This window comes from Olea europaea, unplaced genomic scaffold, assembly GCF_002742605.1.
Source record: "Olea europaea var. sylvestris unplaced genomic scaffold, O_europaea_v1 scaffold2112, whole genome shotgun sequence".
In the NCBI taxonomy this organism is placed as follows: Eukaryota; Viridiplantae; Streptophyta; class Magnoliopsida; order Lamiales; family Oleaceae; genus Olea; species Olea europaea.
The window spans coordinates 77,040-100,957 of NW_019239069.1; the positions used below are offsets into that span (position 1 = coordinate 77,040).

General features: G+C 32.5%; 2 protein-coding genes across 3 annotated transcripts; one reads left to right on the forward strand and one right to left on the reverse strand.

Annotated features, from left to right (window-relative positions):
• The first annotated feature begins 3,295 nt into the window (after positions 1-3,295).
• Positions 3,296-6,372, forward strand: LOC111380250 (protein EFFECTOR OF TRANSCRIPTION 2-like). 2 transcript variants are annotated; one of them, XM_023003762.1, is made up of 3 exons: positions 3,296-3,532; positions 4,458-4,838; positions 5,012-6,372. In XM_023003762.1, the coding sequence occupies exons 1-3, from the start codon at positions 3,311-3,313 to the stop codon at positions 5,654-5,656; spliced, it is 1,248 nt and encodes a 415-aa protein (XP_022859530.1). In that variant the 5' UTR covers positions 3,296-3,310; the 3' UTR covers positions 5,657-6,372. The 2 variants fall into 2 exon arrangements, with proteins under 2 accessions (XP_022859530.1, XP_022859531.1); XM_023003763.1 differs by having other exon boundaries at positions 4,665-4,838.
• Positions 6,373-11,065: 4,693 nt separating this feature from the next.
• Positions 11,066-15,907, reverse strand: LOC111380248 (thiamine phosphate phosphatase-like protein). Its single transcript, XM_023003758.1, has 5 exons — positions 15,657-15,907; positions 15,105-15,226; positions 14,815-15,013; positions 12,993-13,417; positions 11,066-11,546 (listed from the first exon to the last, which is right to left on the reverse strand). Exons 1-4 carry the CDS (start codon positions 15,795-15,797, stop codon positions 13,055-13,057), a joined length of 825 nt encoding a protein of 274 aa, XP_022859526.1. The 5' UTR covers positions 15,798-15,907; the 3' UTR covers positions 11,066-11,546; positions 12,993-13,054.
• Positions 15,908-23,918: the final 8,011 nt, after the last annotated feature.

Below are 23,918 nucleotides of genomic sequence, written 5' to 3' on the forward strand. Positions count from 1 at the left end.
CTTTGAATCTTGTCATTTTTTTGCCAATTTTCCCTTCTTTCTTTCAATTTCACTTCCTTTCATCGAGTTTCACCTAATAAATAAAATATGAAGTAAATTATGCTATAATTGTTCAAAAGAACTATAAATGTCTATATTTTCAAGTCAAATAAGTGTATTTTATAAAATACACTTATCACCATCACTTGTATAGTCTTTGTTGTTGACATTTTCTTTTGTAAGAGAGCATTGTTAAGGGAATGTAACCCCACATCGGTAAAATACCGAAATAATGATCAATATATAAAGGATTGGGACACTCTTTTTAATAAGGTTGACCTTATTTAAGATGGACCCCAAATCTTAACATGGTATCAGAGCCCAGTAAGTTCCAACGAGCGATTCGATCCGATTAAGTCTCTAAAAATGAGCACACAGATTTCAAGATTGGTCTGCTCAAACGAGTCACCATCTTGTGAGGGCATGTTAAGGGAATATAATCCCACATCGGTAAAATACCGAAATAATGACCAATATATAAAGGATTGGGACACTCCTCGTAATAACGTTAACCTTATTAAGATGGACCCCAAATCTTAACAATGTTAAGGGAATGTAATCCCACATCGGTAGAATACCGAAATAATGACCAATATATAAAAGATTGGGACACTCTTCTTAATAAGGTTGACCTTATTAAGATGGACCCCAAGTCTTAACATGGTAGAAGAGCCCATTAAGTTCTAACGAGCAATTCGATCCGATTAAATATCTAAAAATGAGCACACTGATTTCAAGATTGGTCCGCTCAAACGAGCAACCATCTTGCGGGGGCATGTTAAGGGAATATAATCCCACATCGGTAAAATACCGAAATAATGACCAATATATAAAGGATTGAGACACTCTTCTTAATAAGGTTGACCTTATTAAAACGGACCACAAATCTTAACAAGCATTGAGCATAGGAGTTTTCAGCCTGCAACCTCAACAACGTTTCCTTCCTTTGTCATTTTAGATTTGTATCACTGTGAACTGGATTGTCACTATATTCTTCCATTTCAATCTCCAATGCCTTCACTTCCTCTAGAATTACTTCTGTTTGACTTATCTCTTTGCAAATTTTGATGACATTTCAATTTCGGTACACAACTTCATGGTTATCTTTGCTCTATTTCCCATAAACGATGTTATTTTGTTGACCACAATATTATAATCAATAAATTCCTCCCACCTAACTAGGATATTTCTCTCCTAAACTCATAGTGCTTGATGAAAAGGAAAAATAACTATTTTGTAGGAAGATGTTTGAATTTGCATGCCTCTCTTCTTTTAGGTGGAACTTATTTATAGATTTTCTTGAAATTCTTAGGGGCAATTGGATCTTTTTAGTGAATGAGCTTCCAGCCATCAACTTCACCAACGTCTCCTTCTTTTGTCTTTTTAGATTTGTATCATTGTCAGTTGGATTGTCACTATATTCTTCCATTTCAATCTCCAATGCCTTCACTTCCTATGGAATTACTTCTGTTTGACTTATCTCTTTACAAATTTCGATGACATTTCAATTTCGGTAGACAACTTCATGGTTATCTTTGCTCTATTTCCCATAGACGATGTTATTTTGTTGACCACAATATTATAATCAGCAAATTCCTCTCACCTAACGAGGATATTTCTCTCCTAAACTCATAGTGTTTGATGCTCAACAAAGAGTAAAAAGTAAAAATAACTATTTCGGAGGTAGATGTTTGAATTTACATGCTCTCTTCTTTTAGGATGAACTTATTTATAGATTTTCTTGAAGTTCTTAGGGACAATTGAATCTTTTTAGTGAATGATAGGTGGTGGTCATTTAATGGTGTGTTTCTAATTGATTTTGTTATGTAGTCGTGTTTTATTCATTGGCTTACATGTGTTGCACCAATTAGTTTCGAAGTCAAGTTTTAAATACTCCACCGGTGCTTTAACGATTTTTGCCAAAATGAAATTCAAAGACGATGGTTCGCCGCTCTTGCCTACAAGCTTTTTATGCTTTAACGCTGTTACTGGCCTTATGAATATTGAGGCCTCGCATAGAAAGGTTATGAGCACACCTATTCATTCTTTTTATATTTTTTTTATTCACTAGTTGTATTTAAAAAAAAAAACAGTACTTTTTAAAAAGTGTAGGTCATGTATAAGTAAAAATTGTTGTTTTATTTTTAGGGAAAAAAAAAAGTACTACGTCAAATTAACTTAATTCCCATTTTTCAATGGACTTTGCTTTGGCTTAGGAGTAGCATTTAGCTTTTGTTTATAAATTATTTATAAACACTGAAGTAATTCACATGATCAATCTCTCCGAAAAGGAATTATAATTTTTTTTTCTTTTTAAATTAATCAAATCTAACTTTCATTCATATCAAACGTTATGACTTGAAGATGAGTTTGGAGACTCCCCAACCCTTTCCAACTATTTAAAGAGAGCGGATATTGCAAGAATTTCGTACTTTATTAACTAATTAAACTTTGTAAAGTCTTAGGAAAAAATAATTAATATTTTTAGCACATTTGTTGGGTAATAATAGAACAAAATTATAAAATAAAAATGTCAAAAATGATCTCCCTCTTGAACGGTTTTCCACTCGAAGTCATGACTTTTAGAAACTTCCCTCTTAAAACGGTTTTCCACTCGAAGTCATGGCTTTAGAAACTTCCCACTTAGAACGGTTTTCCACTCAGTCATGGCTTTGCAAATTTCCCTCTTGCATTTCCTCATAACTGCCAATTCTCACGCTTTCTTCCCCATATTTGGGCATTACTTCCAACCATCATTTCTAGTTGTCTTAAATTTGATGTAGAACTTTTCCAGGATATGAATGACTCTTCATTCAAGTAGTACTATTGTGCTTGGCCTTCGTATGCCACCGATTCAGTAGATGATAAGTTTCATTCAATTTACTGATTAATTACTCTGCTTCCGTAGAAAAGTCTTTTGTTTTCATTTTCTTTTGACCACAATCAGCAATTGAATCTTTTGGGAAATATTTAGACGGAAGAAGATGTTAGCATGGACAACACACTGTTTATTCAAACATGTTGGGCCACCAAGGTAGGAGTAGACTGTCGACGCATGACTTACTCCTCCATCCAAATTCAATAAAGTTCTTGTATCAAACTGCTTGTCTCATAATAATTAAAAAAAAAAGATATTTATAAACTATAGATACTCGTTGAACTTCGTGTGAACAATATTAGCGAACATAAAGTATCTAGTGCATTGCAGTCAAGTCGGGTTATATTAATTTTATTATTTATTTATTATTTATTTTTTTTTAAATTTAGTACTATGTATTATTTGAATTTACCTATTAAATATAGTTGGAGAAATAGCATAACGTACTCCATTGGTAACGGGCCAAAATGTCAAATTAGACGGATAAGCGTACTATACATAGGGCCGAAACTAACGGTCTGCAGAAGTGCGTGTTTGGATCCGTTGATGGCAGCTCGGCTGAAGAGAGAAGACTGCAGCCGCACGAAACATGATTCTGCTTTCTCTCAATGGAAGGTCCGCCTCCCATCTCTCTATGGATTATATGTATATATGCACAGTTTATTCATGCTTTGTTGGGTAATTAGCAGCCATGATTTAATTGGCTTTCACGGAACTGAAAGTGAATTTATTTCAATTTAGGGAGGAACAAATTGCTTTTTTGGGTCACTCATACTTAATTTCGTGCAATCAAGCAACCCATGTTTGATTTTCTTGTAGATCTGGACTCAGTTGTCAGATTTACAAGTAAATCAAAGTTGGATAGTTTGATTGTATGAATTAAAGATGGGCGATTGATTCAACGTTGGTACTTGGTAGTGTCTGATTTGTATTACTAGTAAACACTAATAACATTGTACTTTTTGTTTTTGAAGAGATTTATTGGGAGATGAGAAAATTGAATAAAGACAAATCTAGCAAATTGGAAGTTGTAATTTATCAATGTTTGGTATAAAATTGAAATAATGAGAGATAATTGCTGCACAGTAATATATTTGAAGTGTTCTATTGAAAATTTGAAATTGCAGTAACTGTTTGATGAAGGAACTCTGATCCTGTTTGTTTTCAATTGAATAAATAATGAACAGTGATATAATAATGTGTTTATTTGAATTTTAGTCCGCAATGGAGATCTGAGACATCCTCGTTTCAGGTTTGAATGTCATTGGTTCTTTATGAAATGACACAAGTTGTAGAAAATGGGAAAATGGACTTGGCTATCTGGCTTAGAGCCCTTTTTTTTCTAGATTAGAGCCCTTTTTTTTCTAGATTCCGACATAAGAGCTTCACTTAGTTGATATGGGAGATACATGGCTAAACCAAGATTTGGTCTCGATGGTTTTGGAAATGAAATCTCAATAATATGTACCTGATCAGTGGTTTACTTAATTTTTGCTCGTGTTAGATTTAGTTGTGATGAATTCTATCTGGTGTTCTCCAGATTCTTATTGGGCCCTCTGACTGGGAAGACTATTTATCGGGAAAAGAAGGAGTGGGGAAGTACAGGACTCACAATCTTCCAAATTGCATATCTTGTCCTGGCATTTATGAGCTTGGCATAGCTATATCACACGATTCACACCCCAAATCTGGGCAAAACACTCGCAAACTCGACCCAAGCCTTATAATTCCTGTTTATCTTGGACAGGCCGATAACGTTAGGACTAGACTACAACAATATGGCCGTGGCGGTGCACATTTGGAGAATGGATGCTCAAATGATGGGTCGACTAACTTTCAAATTATTTCTGTCAATAAAGGACCAGGATTATTTATGCAAATATTCTTGAAAGGCTGTTCCATTGTTTACAGATGGGCTCCTGTAAGCACTACCTCTTTTTTAGATGTGTTGTTGTTTGAACTTGCCTCATCAATATCCTTTTCTAATATCATCTCATACTTTTAGATGGGTTTATATGTACAGCATCAAAGTTTTATATACTCTTACACACCTGGCATCATTTTACTTATTTCCTTCCTGGAATTGTTCCATAGATGAAAACTAAGAGGGATGCAGAGAGAACTGAAGCTCAGCTGCTTGAAACTTTTGACTATGCATGGAATAAAGGTAGCAATGGTGCACGTCGACCCGACGATATCTTTAAAAAGCTTGATCGGCATCCAAGAGAATCTCAGTTCTCTCTAATAGCTAAGAAGCTTCAATATTTCCAACAGAAGCAAGAGGGTATAAAAATCAAACCTTGTGAGCCATATTTGTTGCAGAATGGATCAGATATGGACAGCACTGGCATCTTCTCCCGAATTTATAAATTTGGGAGGTCACGTCCAAGGCTGGTGCCAATTATATCTGGTTCTAGTGATGATTGCGCGGGTATTTGTGGTGTTGCCATGGGTAAAGGATCCGTTTGTACTAAGCTACCTGTTAAGGGAAGAAAACGATGTTTGGAGCACAAAGGGATGAGAGTTAATTCAAAATTGACTACAGAAAAAAATATGCCTTATGATTTTTCTAGCATTGATTCGGGAATTATCACTAATCTTGAACAACCAGTTAAAGAGAATTTTTCACCTATTTGTGGAGTTATCTTGGGCAATGGCTCTCCATGTAGAAGGGAGCCTATCCGTGGAAATAAAAGATGTTTGGAGCATAAAGGCAGGAGGATTCATCAATCTGCATGAAAATCCTGAACAAAACGAGCAAAAAAAGTGCCTTGTAGTTTCATTCTCTAATTCTTGACAGACCCAACAGATTTTCTTTGATAAACTAGTGGTAAGTGGTCATAAGTTTGCAGACAAGATGAAAGCAAGCAATTGGTATGTGTGGGTGAATCTAGACGACAGGACATATTGTTCTAGGAAGCCTGTCTCAGAACGAAAAAGGTGTGATTCACATAAAGAAATGAAGACCAAGTAGATAATGGGGAAATTAATTGCAACAGAATGTCCATGGTGTCTTTGCTTCTTGGTATGTCGAAAGCTTGTAATGAGGTAAAGGTGCAGATCACATTTAGCGATCGTAGTTTAAAAAATTATCTTCAGATTGAAAGCCCAAGCGTGAAGGTTCCTCCTGCTGAATGAAGCAGGAAATCAGTATTTTTTTTATTTTTATTTTTACTCCTGATTTTATGTTATCTGTTTTCCGATGTAAGTGGCACATTTCTGTCCAAGGATTTTTTATCATGATCAACTGCATTGCATGGTTCTTCTCCCTGCAGAAGGCCACCTGCTTAAGGTTAGAGCAGGTTCTGGTAGCACAGAAGGCGCGAAGTCTAAGTTCATCTGTGTAGAAATGTCGAAGAATTTAGGCACCTCATTTACCATATGCTTTTATAGAAGGAATTAAGATGTACATTGATAATTTCGATTATATTTACTGATTTGCTTTTCTTTCCTTATCTTCTTTTTCTCTCTCTCTTTCTTCCACATCCATCAATCGATACACAATGATGTACAAATAGTATTTCTCTAAGTTAAATGTGAATACAAATTAATAAGTTTTGTACATTTTGGTTTCTTGTTGACAATCCTGAGCTCCTGTATGTCAATTTTTTCTATGTCTAACTTTCTTTTTATCTTAAAAGTTTCATGTATATTTACCTCGGATTCAACCTTGTTTGAAGGAAATGATGACAAATACATGGTTGTGTGCAAGGGAAATGATGTACAAACATATCACAAAGTCGATATGTTGTTTGATAAGTTTATTTTGTACACTTATTTAGACATTTAAGTTAGAGTATTTATAGATTATTTCGATAAAATATCGCTTAATGTTATGTGTATTGTGTTTGTTAGGTACAAATCAACATAATGGTGGAATTTGAGAAAAATTGACTAAATTGTAAGAGATTCAAAGTTCAAGGACTAAAGTGTAAATATTCAAAAGTTATGTCAGACCTCAACATTAAGATTCTAGATGTGCTAGGGGTCCATTGCATGAGAAAAGAAGTATAAGGGATGAAATATGGTTAAAGTGTTACCACACATCAATTCCAATCTGAAAGTTACACTTCGAATTTTTAGCCTCTTATTGAGACTCATTTTTGGCATAGCATATGTTCGAATTTGAAAAATGTTACTTTAGAAGAATCATAACTCTTTCAACTATTTTTCCAGCGTACTTTGAATCGTCTCAATCGAATATCGAGAGAAAATTTTTTTGACAAAAATACTAAAAACTACTCAGGACAAGTCCCACCCGAGGTTGCAAGTCCCAAGATGAAATGGGGAAGAAAAATCTTTTTTTATTCGATATATTTTAGAATGCAATCTTTTTGCATTCTATTTATACTATAGCCATCAAGAACATCCATAACGGACTTTTCATCATTGAGAGTAAGAAATTAGAGATTTTTACATTCAAGGAATGGAACTGCATCTTTTAGGGTCGAGTTTCCAGCAAGGAATTGGAGTTTTCACATTCTTCTCAAGTTTTTAGTCTCTGGTGATTTGTTTTCTCTTTCTTTTACGTAATTTTCATAAGGCAATGTTAGGCTAAATTTTTTATGCATTGGATGGATGAGGAGACTATTGATTTATAGTTTTTAGTTCAAAACTTATTATTTTTTTGGTTAATTCTCATGTTCTTAATTAAATATGCATGAATATTGTGTTGTTTGAATGTTTATTCTTTGTTTAGATAACTAGTTGCTTATTTATAGTGTTGAGAGACACCAATAAATGAAATACTACATATTTAATACATGAGTAATAGATATTAGGAATAATGTTTATAGTATGTGCAATTGTATGAGTTAATCCCATTATTGAATGCGTGCTCTGCATATGAATTCAAATTAGGAATAAATTCGAATCGTGTTAAGAAAAAATTAATATGTCGTGGAAGAGAATATTAGATATTAACTAATTATTGATTGTCATGAACGCATTAATTGCATTAACTTTCATAAGTAGAGAATTGGAACTAAAATCAATAGGTTGATTTTGAAATCCAATACATTTATCTCATCTTTAGACAAAAAAATTAATATTTTATTTCATAGTTAGATTAGAATAATAACAAAAACAAATCTCCTTTGTGTTACATTTATCAAATTTGATTATAACTAGTAGAATATAATTATAATTATTACTCATATAACGAGACTTTTTACTCCATTAAGTCTATTACTTTTCAATAATCTTATTCCCTTGTAGATTTTGTCTAAACATTGTTGTACATTAGTGAAAGGCTCTAAAGTACGGATTTTTGACCTATGGCTGACTTTTCGTTTTGATTATTACAAATAAATTGCATTTATTTCTAACAAATTAAATTCGAGTGCTATAGTTATTATCGAAAAATCGATAAAAATGAAGATACGAAAATCAAGATTAAGATATTTGCAAATTGCCGATCGATATGGAAACAAAATTGACAGTTGATGGACTTTAAAGACAAAAATCGAGCATTCAAGTCAAATTACTTTGAAGAAAAAGTCAAACGTCAAATTCCGAGACATTAGACGTAGATGCTTTGAACTCCTTTGTAAAGATAAAACACTTTAATTCTTAGCATTCATTGAATCAACAATAGCTTAAAAAGAATTTTTATGCACGAGAAAAATTCAAGTTATAGAAACGATTGCATAAAAATTAGTTTTCAAAAAGCAAGTATTTCAACTCGACGATCCAATTTTTACAAAATCACTTACTTGGAGAAATTAAACAAGAAAGTCCTTCAAAAGCCTACATTAGTCAAAATTATCACGAAAGAAAGCATCCAAAGACACTCTTTACATTTGGATCCGGATGTCCGGATTACTTAACGGTAAGAAATTTCGCCGTTCTAAATCTGATGCATAACGGCTACTTGTGCACTATCCGATTCAAATTTGGACATTCAAATTACTCATCCAGATCAATGGAATTTCTAGCGGTTTCATTGCTATAAATATCACTTCACTTTTCATTCATCAACAACTTTTCAAGAAGCATTGAAGTGATGCATTATTGATCCCAAATACTTTATTTTTCATTCTTCAAAAAGATCAAGTCATTTATTTCTTGAAAATCTTTTTTGAGTAAATCAAATTATTGAAAATCAATCTTCTCATAAAAAGTTTTATTTTTTACTCTAACATTTGAGCTACATTCATTACTATTTATTAAAGTGATAGCCTATTTCTCTCTTGGTACTTAATTTTGACTATATCATTTATTAAGAGAAAAGATTTCATTTGTAAAATTTATTCTTGTTTTTAATTGTGGGTCGTGTTGAGGTCCCGCAAAACTTCAACGTTGTGGAAGGATCGATGCTTTTTATTTGTAAGCCACTGAAAGTGTTGTAAAGGGTTGGATTGCACCATAAGTCAATCAATATAGTAACAAGGTATTGCTCGTGCCGAAAAGTTTGGTAACGGAGGACTAGATCATTGCTCTGAATCAAACCTCTACAATTATATCGTTTGCATCATTTCTCTCGTTTTATTTACCGCTTTTATATTGTGCTCATTATTTGTCTCAATTTGTCCTTGTATTTGTACATATTCTTCTTATTGTTTCATTAGCTTTTAAATTGATTTAAAACTTGAATTAATTTTCAAAAAAGTTTCAAAAACCAATTCACCCCTCTCCTGGTTCGCTATTCTTGGGCTTTCATGGATTCTCCTATTGAAGGGTCATTTTAGTCTATGAAACATGCCTCATATTAGACACTAACACTTCTTAGACTCAATACAGATTCGGTCCGAACTGTCTCTAAGATTGTCATTTGGCAAACCTCGTGTCACATCCTACTCTTTATGTATTTATTAAATAATTTATACCATTGTTTTGTAACAATAGAACACTCCCTCACGTTTAAAAATTAATACTGGCGTTTCTAATTTCTAGTTTTAAGTATCGAACACCCTGGCCTATTTTTGAGCTATATATTATCCAAAACGAGGTTAATATACCTAGAATGTCCTTGTGGAGGAAAAAAAAAGATGAAATTTATATAGTTAGTTGGAAGTTAATTTGTTCACTTTAATAATAAAATAACTATTTAAAGACTGCACACACAATTCTACATATGCATGTAGCAGAAATTTATACCTAAAATTTGGTAAAGAATATGGTAATAAATGATTTAAGGATTTTCAATTAATTATAAATTATGTATAGATAAGGTAAATATTAACAAATGCAAACTTGTTAGTAAAAATTCATATTCATTAATTTATAAACTAAAACATGTGTTTTCTATTATTCAAGTAAAATTTATCTAATAGAATGCTAGATTGATCTGATACATTAATCATATATTTCAAAATAATATCGTATTATCCCTTTGAAGTCAATTAATATTTTATAATTTACATTAAGCCAATAAAATACAACCAATTTTTTTTTAAAAAATAAAAATCATCATTTTCCTTCACGAAGCAATTTTTGGTGTGCCAACATCATTCTCAATGATATATGGCTTAAAAAGTGATCAGATGATGTATGTGATACTCAGGGACTTGAGTGAGAGTTTATTATATTGTTTCAAATCTCAATGGGTGTCTCTGATACCGTTAATAAAATTAGTACAAATACATAACACATAGTCTGAAGAATTCAATCACGTGTTTGCGTCTCACATTCTCCAAAAATCATGTGCCGACGTGTTTGTATCTTGTTGCATGTTGCATGTCAATTTCTATGCTCATTAGGTGAAATGCTAATTTCTCTTTATTTATTTTTTTCTTGTTTTCTTTTTATTTATTTTTTAAGTCAGTTAAAAATAAGGGTTGATTAGTCTTTATAACAAAAAATTTACTAAATTAATGTACAAGTGGATGGATTCCATCTGTTAAGGACTTGAATGCAAAAGAAATAGATTAAGGACCTATTTGTTACGAAGTCATAGCATGGCACAATTAGTTCAAACTTCAAATTCATTTTCAAAACAATCCCGCTTGAATTCATCAAGCTTGAGAGAGCTCTTAACTAAATGATGACACTCTAGTAGGCACTTTCGGCCCTCGTTTATGAATTAATCCACTTTCTATTGTGCCTCGTCCTTGATCCTTTCACTTTGCAGCATCTTTTTAGAGAAGATGTGGAGAGGGTATTGACCTGAATTCCAGTGGTACACAGACGAGAGGGTAAAAATATGTATGTGGAAGATAAACTTCATTCAGACTGATTCTTTTCGGCCCTGAGAGCTGGGAGTATTATCTGGGAGAGCGGTTCACTCGTCAGATTGATGGGTACTGGCCCATACTCTATTCCCTGGGAATAGCTAACATTCTAGGTTAGGTACTACCTTCGTTACAAAATAATCAAAAGGATCTGATACCAAATTTTGCCCACAAACATAAGGAAACGAAGTGTATAATGTGCAACGAAAACTCGTTTATTTAGCATTTGAATCTCGCGAATAATAACTTGCAAATCCCACAATGCGATTACGAAACCATTAGCACACAGTAATTGAATAATGAAAACTGGATGGTCACGAAGAAGCCCAGCTCTCACTAGAGTTTCCTCTGCCACAGAAATCTGTATTTGGTCTGAAAGTATTTTATGGAGACTTCAGAGGCCTTGCCAATAAGGTCAATAAAAGTAGAAAGCCATCCTTCATCAAAAATCAAAGTTCCTGCAATAAAATCCTGAATCAGTACACGATCTTAGGACCTTCCCATATCCAACTTGATATCTGTAGGCTAATGACTAGGATGTAACATTATCACATTAAAATTCTGACTTCCATCAACTATTTACTACCCAAAAAAATAAAAATAATAAATAAATGATAATGGATTCAGTACCTATAGAAAGGAAGAGCAGTTAAATTTCGGCTGGTAAGATTTTGAAGTTACTCCAATATTGATAGGATAAATACAGGCTATAGGCATGCTAAACCTTCTTCTGCTAGACAGCTAAAGGATCAATTTTGGTTTCTCCTACTACAACCTTTACACCAATCAAGCGAACAATGTGCCCACAATGTTTTTATACATCGTTGCTTATATTTGGACCTAAACACAAAAAAGGAAGAAAGCAGGGGAGGAATATAGCTAAACGTAGGATGATGTGTGTCAATGCTATAACTGTTAAGAATTTTGGGCTGCCTCGCTAAATTTTGGGTTGTTGGGCCGCATCTCTCTTGGGGCTGAATTACATACAGTCGGGTTGCTGACCTTTCTAATAAAAACATTTTCTTGGAAACACGACTTTAGCCTCTTTGAGGGGGTGTGAATCTGCCGTCCACGTGGCTACATTCCAGCCGTTCGATTGTGACTATTGAATTGATCAGATATAAACTTGACCTTAGCACTATTCACACTCTCTGGATCCTTCTATCAATCTCTTCATCTCTTTCCGTTTTTCTAGTGAAAATTAGGGTTTTGATCTCTGTAAAATTGAAATTGATCTTTGTGATTGAAATGGTTGTTCTTAGTCGTAGCATCTGATTGTCTAGTACAATCAATAGATATTGATTTTGTGAGGTTTTTTCTGTTTGAGTGATTGGTTTGAATACCTACAATTGTCATATTTGCAATACCTTTTATGCCCACTCTTTTGTCCAATAGTGAGGAGAGTAGTAAAAATTAGTGTTCTTGAAGAGAAGAGCAGAGCAAGGAATGTGATGAGGAAAACAATAAATGCCACAGTCAACTGTCATGTTAGAGTCAGATGAATGCAACAAAAAAATGGGTTTGTGAAAAAGCAATGGTCCAATTTCTTCTACTTAGGAACAAAAAATGGGAAGCAAACAAGCACATTATTTTTAAATTTTGTCCCCACTATTAAAATTTTATGGAATTTGCCCCCACAATTATTTTCTTCTAGCTTCGCCCTGGCTATCAGCACGTTTACATCAATCGAGCAAGCAATGTGCCGCAAATGTTTTTTAGCCAGAGTAGCCTCTATTTGTGCCTTAAAAAAATAATAATAAAAAAAATAAAAAAAAAATAATAATAATAATAAATGAAGAAGAAGAAGAAGAAGAAAGCAGGGGAAGAATATAGCTAAGTAGATATGCATTGATGCTATAACACAAAATTCAGCATTTGTTTCACTTGAAGGAGAGTTACATTACCAATGTACCCGCCAGTCTGACTTTGATGTTTCTAGCATAGTCACTGGACAGCTTCCCATTAGTCAATCAGTGACAACAGTGAGTGGTTCATTAGTGGATCCTGGAGCCTCATTATTATACTCTACCGAATTCAGTTGGTTGGCTGTACGACATTCGACTTCCTCTTCATTGGAGATATAATTAATAAGTTCGTGTAGGATAGTTGCGAGTTCTTCCCAATTGCTCCACTCATGAACTTTTGCTTTGACAAGAGCACGATTGTTCAAAATACGATCAAACAAAGGGAAGTTCATTCTTGGCATCACAAAATCTCCTGCATCAAGCTTCAAAGTTGGGCAGAAATCGTTTCTCCCATCTCCGACATAAATTAATCTTTTCCTTTCGCTTTCAGAAATTGAGGATTGGATACGCTCTATCACACCCCCCTATATTGGAAAACAAGGTAAGATAAAATCAAGACTCAAATTTTACAATTGAAGGTTTACAGGATGCAATATGATTAGCAAGCAAAATACTGTCACCTTATTAATGTGTTTAGCCCCAACACTGAATGATAATTAAGGGATGGCATAATATGAACAGCCTGGCCTCTCTCAGTTTTTTCCAAAGTAACTCGGTGTAAATATTAGTGTGTTTGATTAGCTTTATTTTCTATGCAAAATGTAATTTTTCCAACCAAATTCCTACTTTTGAGGTGTTTGATTGACATTTTTTTCCATGAAAAATATTTTTCAACTTTTGGTTATGTGACCATTTTTTCCTAAAAAATAAGGAAAACATTTTCTTTAGGGAGAGATGGGTTTTATTTTTCAAGTAATTCAATCTCTCTCTCACATATATTTCCTCTCTCTTATCTATCCACTAATAAAAAATGAACAAGTATAATATTTTTTAGGTTGAAAACTAAATCAATCACACATATTTAATTAATGATTTCCATACAAATAAGTTCTATGTAATTGAATTGTTTAGAATTTGTTTTCTTTGCATGCAATTTCCATGGTCATAATCAAACACACCTGTTGTGTGATGATTGACATTGTGCAGCTAATATAACCGCAAAACTTCTTCTTCACATAAAAAAAGTTTTGTTACTCAATCCAAGGAACTTTAGTCAATTTGAAGAATAAAAGGCAGCAAATTTACAACAGTGAGGTGAATGGTATTCTCAGCAAACTCAAAAATGTCAATTGCTAGAGCTTGCTACTAATGTCTTGAAATGTGAAAGAAAGTCAAAATAAACAATGAAAAATCACTTTATAGTCTTCTCCATGTTGAGATTGTACATGATCCGAAGTTATAAATTGATTTTCCAATTATAAAATGATCTTAAATTTTGGTACTCGGAATTGATAAAGATAGATTTGCATGGATTAAAGGCTTAAAGCATAGTATTTTAGTAGACCAAAGATGGAAAATTGGTTAATGCATACATAGGGAAGTTAACATATAACAATCAACACACACACTCGAGGAAAAGCATTAAGTACAACAAACCAGCCTTTCCAGGGCTGGACATATAACAATCAACACACACAAGAGGAAAAACATTAAGTACAACAAACCAGCCTTTCCAGGGCTGGACTCGATCGAACAGCCAACCACTTGCCATTTTTTGTAGGAGGATGAATTAGTGGTGCAGGTATAATTTCAAGTTTCAACAAGTTCTGCTAATAGCTAAAGTCTAATAATATCCATATCAATCATCAAAAAGACTTCTACCAGTTGACTGAGATCAACACACCAAGCTAGATTTGGCTATTTGCCTATTTCTGGTGTCTACAAAAGAAGACAAAAAACAAAAAGACCAAAATGAGAATACCTTGCACAAGTTAGGAGGACAGAGATCGCAGCTATGAGGAGAATCCATGTCATTATAGGGAAAGATCCTAAGCCTGCCCCTATCTTCTACGACGATTGGGTTTGTGATGATTTCCGAGAAACAATTATATATTCCATAATGTTCCAAAATAGTTCTGATATAAAACGCATTGGAGTCACTAACCACCTTCAGGTCACATCTGAAACAACCACATTATATTTCATTGCATTTTCATTTTTCAAACAACAAAAAGTCTAAAATCAGTAAGAGTGGCAACAAGGCCATTATACCCGAGAGCATGAGCTGTTTTAGTTACTTCAACTATCCGTGTATGCAGCGGAACCTGCTGCAAACACTCTTCAATATCATTAACCGTTTTCCCTTGTAAATGTATCTCCTCCAGCATCGAATCCTACAAAAAAGTGAATCAACATACAGTGAAATTATACAATAAGAAACAGCAGATGAGTGATTCAAATTCAAAACTAACATTAGAATTTCCAAGAAGTATGGGTCTACAATCTCATCTTTAATCAATTATTTCTACATTCAATAGAACTTTAGGTAATAATTGCAATCTAACCAAAACAAGACAACGACTTTCGGTGCTTAGATTTCACAATCTATATGGGTACTTACCAAAAAAAAAAAAAAGGTAATAAGAAAAATAAAAAAATAAAAATTTAAGAAGGATAATATATTGTAGCAGAATCAATATTAAGCACATAACATCAAAATTGTTAATTATCAAAATGTATTCTACTAACAAACAAAAAAAGTCCCATATTTACATATATAATTATTGAAAAATATAAGTAGCAGAGCAGTTATGCAACGCAGACCATAAGAGAGTTCCAGGGTAAGGTAGATTGGAGCTGATAGAACAGATTGGTGAGGCCCATATTTGTCAAGACCCATCTATCGCTATCCTCTTCGATCAGAGTCCGATCAAAGTCGAATATTATCAAGATTTTTCCAGCCATTTTCGGTGGCGGCCACAGCTGGAGTGGATGCAAACTAATTACTCATTATTCATGTATTTTTTTAGGGTAATTGATCACCAATTTTTAAGAACAGTCACCAACCAACGCCCACCTAACTTATACATATTAATGTCACCTGACCAAATAATTCAATTTTATTTCATTATGACCACTTAATTTTATAGTTAGTATCACCGTGACAAACCAATTTTATTTTATTACACAATGACGATCCAATTTCATATAACACTACACCATGATCATTTGATTTCATATAACGTTTTACTATTGCCACCCAATTTCATACCATCTTTCTTTATGGCTACCCAATTCATTTTTTTCACATTCTTCTCTAATTTTAAAAGGGGTAAAACAGTAACTTTACATTATATATATATAATAATTTTTTAAGAATAAAAATAAAATTTTTTTTTTAATTTTAAAAGTTTTTTAAAATAAGTTTTTATTTTATTTTATTTTATTTTTCTAAGTAACATCTTTTAAAATAATTTAAAAAAAGATAAGTTTATATTATATTATTTTTTTAAGGAACGAGTTTTTTAAAATAATTTTTTTTAAGGAACTGTTTTTTGAAAAATAAGTTTTATTTTATTTTGGCCCCATTTGGTACCAATTTTTTTCAAAATTCATTTTTTCCTCTCTTCTTTTCACCCACATATTCTTTATTAAAATAATATTACACATAAATAAAAAATATTTTCTTATTTTTCAACCACACATTTTCCATTAATTTATTATTCAAAAATGTATTTTTACATAAAAATGTCTCTCAAACACTCTCTTTATAAATATTTTTAAATAATTTTTATTTTATTTAAATTTTTAACTAATTTTTTAAAAAAAATTAGTTATTATTATTTTTTTAAGTAACATTTTTTTAAAATAAATTTATAATTTATTTTATTTTTAAAAATAAGTTTTTATTTTGTTTTTGTTTTTTAAAATCTATTTTATATATATAACGCAAAGTTATCGTCTTTCCCCTTAATGGTGAAAGAAAGTTAAGTGACCGTAACGAAACATTATATAAAAATGGATAACCATGGTAAAACATTATATGAAATTGGATGGCTATAGTGAAATAAAATCAAATTAAGTTGTTATAATGATATTAACTATAAAGTTGGGGGCTATGATGAAAAAAATCAAATTGGATGACCATAGTAACACTAAATATAAAGTTGGGTGATTATTGATGAATTTAACTCTTAAATTTTAGTTACCTTAATCGAAAGTTGTTTAAGGTTACGATTCACACACCCTTTAATAATTTTTAATTTTATTTTTAATTCGAATTTAAGAATCATAACTATTTTGAAAAATCAATCATGTTATATAGTGACGTCAAAATTGTAGTGATGTCGAGTGTAGTGTGCCCTACGATCATGTGATGTAGCATTGTGAAAAGGCCACTTACAAAATTATCCTTAAAATTAGGGATTTTTTGAAAAATCATATGAATGTTGTCAAAGGAAAGATTATTAGGGTTCAGAGGTGAATGACAATTACATCTCTACAGCTCTAAAAATAATTATCATTGTATCTCTAATTCTACCATATAAATACAGGGTCTTGGTTCTTAATAAAATACACAAGTTTATTGACTTCTCTCTGTTTTCTACTCTTTTCTTTATTTTTCATAACACGTTATATCAGCACGAAATCTTTTAAAGTCTAGTGAAGGTAATAATTTTCATAAGCATAATTATCTGTCATGCGTACCGAAATTAATTTGGTGGCGTATGAATTTGTATACATGCACTTTAATATTCCGTCTCTTTAATTTTGTGGCTGTTGTGGAACCTTGTTTGATAAGTTATATAAAAAGTTTTAATATTCCGTCCCTTTAATTCAGCATCAACTTTTCTTGCTTCTTTCAATAAATGGTTTTTGTCACTTTTCCTCTTACCATACTCTCCAACAAATTTTTATGGGAAATTGTACTATTACTCCCCAACTGCTTTGGGGTAGAAGAGATCAGCCAGGGATGTTGCGGTGGCGCTACATGTCAAGCCTTCCATTGCCTTGATACATTTGTTTATCGAAGCCAATTATTTGGCAATTAATTCATATAAAATATGTTTTTTTTTATTTGTAATCTATTCTCCGAAATCAATTTGTGTATCATTTTGCCAATTTACATGTAGTCTACAGTATGGGTTCTTTGGTTTTTGCCAATTTTTATATGATAATAATTGCATGTGGTTTTCCATTCTCTGCTAATGTTGAATGCTAATTTTTATACACATATTAATTATTAATACTTTTTATATTTTTTTAATGCATGTCTGTATATGAATATTGTGTCCATGTATTAAGATTTTTTTCCTAATACATGTTTGGTAATCAAATTTAAAATATAAATTCATATATTATCTATTTGGTAATTAATTTTTACATTATATCCTGTTTGTATGGTAATTAAATATTCTTTTCACGTGCATGCTTGGAAGATTTTTTTCTTTACTTATACATTTTTTGTGATTAATTCTTGTATTTAAATTCATACCATGTCTATATGGTAATTTTAGATGTTCTTATATAAATTTTAACTTAACAATTTATCATGTTATTGCTTGTGAAGTAGCACAACATTATAATTAATATTTCAGAAGAATATTAATCGAAGATCTATCTATTATAAATAGCTTTTTGATGCTCCTGAAGTAGTACAATATTATAATTACTATTCTTGAAGAATATTATTTGCTCTTGAAGAGCATAAATTATATTTTTCAATATTCCAAAAGAATATTGACGTATTGATCTTGAAGAAATAATAATAATAAAATACATGCTCCTGAAGTAACATATGTTTCGAAGAATATATTATTTTAGTGTTTATCTTTGAAGAAAAACACATAAATTATGTCATATTGATATTGACTACTTGATTAATTATTATATGATGTTTAATCATATTTTTTGAAACTAATTATATTTTCTTTTACTTTATTGTGTAGTTAATCAAATGGCAAACATCACGAAACTCGAGTTTGCTGCACTTGATATATCTGGCAAAAATTATTTATCATGGGTACTTGATGCTGATATTCATCTTGTCTCAAAAGGTTTGAGAGAGACAATAAAAGAAGGAAATAAAAGATCCCTGCAGGATCGTGCAAAAGCACTCATTTTCCTTCTTCATCATTTTCACGATGGACTGAAAATTGAATATCTTACTGAGAAAGATCCACAGGTTCTTTGGAAAAAATTAACTGAAAGATTTGATTATCAGAGGACTATAGTCCTTCCCAAAGCCCGCTATGAGTGAATGCACTTTCGTTTGCAAGACTTTAAAATTGTTAGTGAGTACAATTCTGAATTGTTCAGAATATGTTCAAAATTGACATTGTGTGGAGAAAATATCACTGATAAAATATGTTGGAGAAAACTTTTTTCACCTTTCACGCCTCGAATGTGCTCCTGCAGCAGCAATATCGCGAGCGTGGTTTCAAGAAGTGTTCAGAACTTATATCTTGCCTGCTTGTTGCTGAACAGAATAATGAACTGCTGATGAAAAATCATGGGTTTCGTCCAACTGGTTCTGTACCACTGCCTGAAGCAAATAGTACTGCATTGCCTGAAACAAATGCAATATCAAGACAAGGATGTGAACGTGGACGCGAACGTGCACGCGGAGTAAACCATGGACGAAATAATCAACAAAGTTGTCAACAGCAAGGCAACAATTTTAAAAGGTACAAAGTAAACGAAAGTAGCATACCTAAAAAGGTACATGAAGAAAGTTGTTTTAGATGTGGAATGAAAGGGCATTGAACACGTACCTGTCGTACGGCAAAACACCCTGTGGATCTCTACCAAAAATCAATCAAGGGAAAGGGAAAAGTGGAGACAAATTTTACTGACTATGATGGTCCAATTGATGTGACTCATTTGGATGTCTCCGATTTCTTTGCTGATCCAAATGGAAATATTGACCATTTGATTGGGGGTGGTGTGATGAACGATATAGATTAGTTTTTTTTTTTTTTTTATGTTTCTAATATTTCCCTTTATTTTAAAAATTTAGTTTGAAATATGTTTTTACTTTTCGCAAAAAATTTTGAACTTTATTATGCATCGTTAATTTCACAATATTAATTATGATTATCATTTTGAATTTAAATTCAAGTTTTTTTTACATATATCTATTTTGTTGTATTGATAGATTCATGATGGATTGTTAAGACATCTGCTTGATTGATAGTACAACTACCCATACTATTTATCAAGACAAAAAATATTTTTTGGACTTAACATTAAAGGAGAATAATGTCAATACAATATCAGGTGCATCAAATTTCGTTGAAGGTTCCAGAAGAGCTTGTATTATTTTACCAAATAATACAAAATTATATATTGACGATGCACTTTATTTTTGTAAATCTAGAAAAAATTTGCTTAGTTTTAAAGATATCCGTTGCAATGGATATCATATTGAGACCACACAAGAAAATAATGTCGAATATTTTTGCATAACTTCTTTTATATCTGGTCAGAAGCAAATAAAAGAAAATTTTTATGCACTTTCATCTGGCATGTATTATACATTTATAAAAATGGTTGAACCAAATAATGTCATGAACCAAAAGTTCGTTGACTCAAAAAATTTTATACTTTGGTATGATCGACTTGGACATCCAGAAGCTATAATGATGCGTCGAATAATAAATAACTCACGTGGACATCCTTTAAAGAACCAAAAGATTTTTTTTGCTTAATGATTATCCATGTGTAGCTTGTTCGCAAGGCAAGTTAGTCATTAGACTTTCAACTACAAAGGTCAATATTGAATTTCCAACTTTTTTGGAAAGAATTCATAGCGATATATGTGGGCCAATACACCCACCATGTGGACCATTTTGTTATTTTATAGTACTAATTAATTCGTCTACCAGGTGGTCACATGTTTGCCTACTCTCCACTAGGAATGTAGCATTTGCTAGATACTTGCCCAAATTATAAAATTACAAGCACAATTTCTCGACTACTCAATTAAAATTATTCGCCTTGACAATGATGGTGAATTTAGGTCACAAGCATTCGATGATTATTGTATGTCAATCGGGATTGCAATTGAACATTCAGTTGCGCATGTCCATACACAAATGGTTTAGCATAATCGTTTATTAAACGTCTACAACTTATTGCTAGATCATTACTTATGAAAACAAAACTCCCAACTTCTGTTTGGGATCATGCCATATTATATACTGCATCATTGGTTCGTATTAGACCAACTGCCTATAATCAATATTCACCTTTGCAACTAGCATTTGGTCACGAATCTGATATCTCACACCTACGGGTTTTTGGTTGCACAGTCCAAGTCCCCATTTTACCCCCACAACGTACTAAAATGGGTCTCCAATGAAGACTTGAAATTTATGTGGGTTTTGATTCGCCATCAATTATTAAGTATCTTGAACCTTTAACGTGTGATTTATTACTGTACGTTTTGTAGATTGTCATTTTGATGAAATGACTTTCACAATTTTGGGAAGAGAAAAACTACATCCTGAAAAATAAAGTAAAATTTCTTGGAATGAAACAAATCTATTTCATTTTGATCCCCGTAGAAATCAATGTGAGCAGGAGGTTGAAAAAATCATTCATTTGCAAAGGGTCGCAAATCAATTACCTGATGTGTTTGTTGACACAAGGAAAGTGACAAAATCATATGTTCCAGTAGAAAATATGCCAGCAAAAATTGATGTCCCTGTGGGACAATCTGCTGTAGCAAATGAATCTCAAATACGTCAAAAGTGTGATCGACCAGTTGGTTCAAAAGACTCTGTACCTCGAAAAAGAAAAGTACATAGACAAATCAACCAAAAATTTTGGAAGAAGTCACATTAGAAAAAATTGATCAATCAGAGATTGAAAATATGGTTCCTGAAGAACTACAAGTGTCCGAAAATAATGAGATTTCAATAAATTATATGTTATCTCATAAATTATGGGAACGAAATAATGTTGTTATAGACAATATTTTCGCCTTTAATATAGCTCTTGATATTATACAAAATGAGGATCCTGAACCACAGTCGGTTAAAGACTGTCAAAATAGAAATGATTGGCCAAAATGGAAAGAAGTCATACAAGTAGAATTGAATTCTTTGGAGAAACGAAAAGTGTTTGGACCTGTAGTTCGAACACCTGAAAATGTGATCCTTGTTGGATACAAATGGGTTTTTGTACAAAAAAGGAATGAAAATAATGAAATTACAAAATACAAAGCCCGACTAGTAGCTCAAGGTTGGAATTGATTACAAATAAACATATTCTCCCGTAATGGACACCATCACTTTTAAATTCTTAATTAGTTTGACTGTATCACAAAAGCTTGATATGCGCCTTATGGATATAGTAACTGCATATTTGTATGGTTCACTTGATAGTGACATATTTATGAAAGTCTCTGAAGGATTTAAGGTACCAGGAACAAAAGATACATGCCCGAGAACTATGTTCTCAATTAAATTGCAAAGATCATTATATGGATTAAAACAATCTGGACGCATGTGGTATAATCGCCTTAGCCAATATTTGTTGAATGAGAGCTATAAAAATGATGATATCTGCCCATGTGTTTTCATAAAGAAAAAAATAGTGGATTTGCAATTGTGGGAGTTTATGTTGATGATTTAAATTTAATTGGAACTCCTGAAGAGCTCAACAAAATTGCTGATTATTTGAAAAATGAATTTGAGATGAAGGATTTGGGAAAAAACAAATTTTGTCTTGGATTGCAAATTGAACATTTCGCAGATGGATTATTTGTTCACCAATCTACGTATACATAAAAAGTTTTAAAACGTTTTTACATGGATAATGCACATCCATTGGCATCACTTATGGTTGTTTGATCACTTGATGTGAAAAAAGATCCATTTCGTCCACTTGAAGATGGAGAAAAGGTTCTTGGTCCTGAAGTACCATATCTTAGTGCAATTGGAGCATTAACTTGTCTTGCAAATTGCACTCGACCCGACATAACTTTTTCTGTAAATCTACTTGATATAGCTCTACATTAACTCAAAAACATTGGAATGGTGTTAAACATATTTTTCGTTACCTAAAGGGTACTATTGATTTGAGATTATTTTATTCTCAAAAATCGGAATCTGCTTTAGTGGGATATGTAGATGCAAGTTATCTATCTGACCTACATAAAGCTGAATCACAAATAGGTTATGTGTTTACATGTGGAAGAACGGCTATATCATGGAGATCTGTGAAGCAATCTTTGACGGCTATATCTTCAAATCATTATGAAATTATTGCAATCCATGAAGCAGGCCGAGAATGTGTGTGGTTGAGAAACATGACCCATCATATCCAATCATGCGGATTAATTTCAACAAAAGATAGTCCAACAATTTTGCATGAAGACAATGCAGCTTGTATTGCACAACTCAGAGAAGACTATATCTAAAGTGATAGGACGAAGCATAGTTCTCCAAAATTCTTCCATACACACGAGCTTCGAAAGAATGGCGACATCGATATCCAACAAATTCGCTCAAGTGACAATGTGGCCAATTTATTCACAAAAGCACTGTCAACATCTATTTTCAAGAAATTAGTTCATGAGATTGGCCACATTATAACTTGAGCGAATTTTGTTGATGAGAAAACCAACCACTAGTTGAATTCACTGGTAATTGATACATCAAATTCTCTGTGGTAAATTGGCCTTCTGGCCTTTTGTGTGAATGACTATCATCAAAATTGTTATAATGACCTACAATCTTTTTGTTCTCCTTTCATGCTGTTTTATGCTTTGCTGATGGCTGTTCTAGTCCGCGGACTTCCTTGTGAGGTCTAAGAGAGTGTTGAATTAGCAAATTTGACCAAAGATTCACTATTTCGATAAAAGTCTTATCGTGGTGTCCCAATTATCAAATTACCAGATATAGATATGCAAGGATACATTTTCCAACATTGATCTCCAACTCAACCTTTGATAGGGTCGGGGAAAGTTCGCAAACTTGGTACTTAGATGTGTCTCCAGTCTTAGTTCTTCATCACTGAAATGTAGTCTAAAATCTACTAGGACCTTTTGCTAACCCCCCCCCCCCCCCCCCCCCCCCC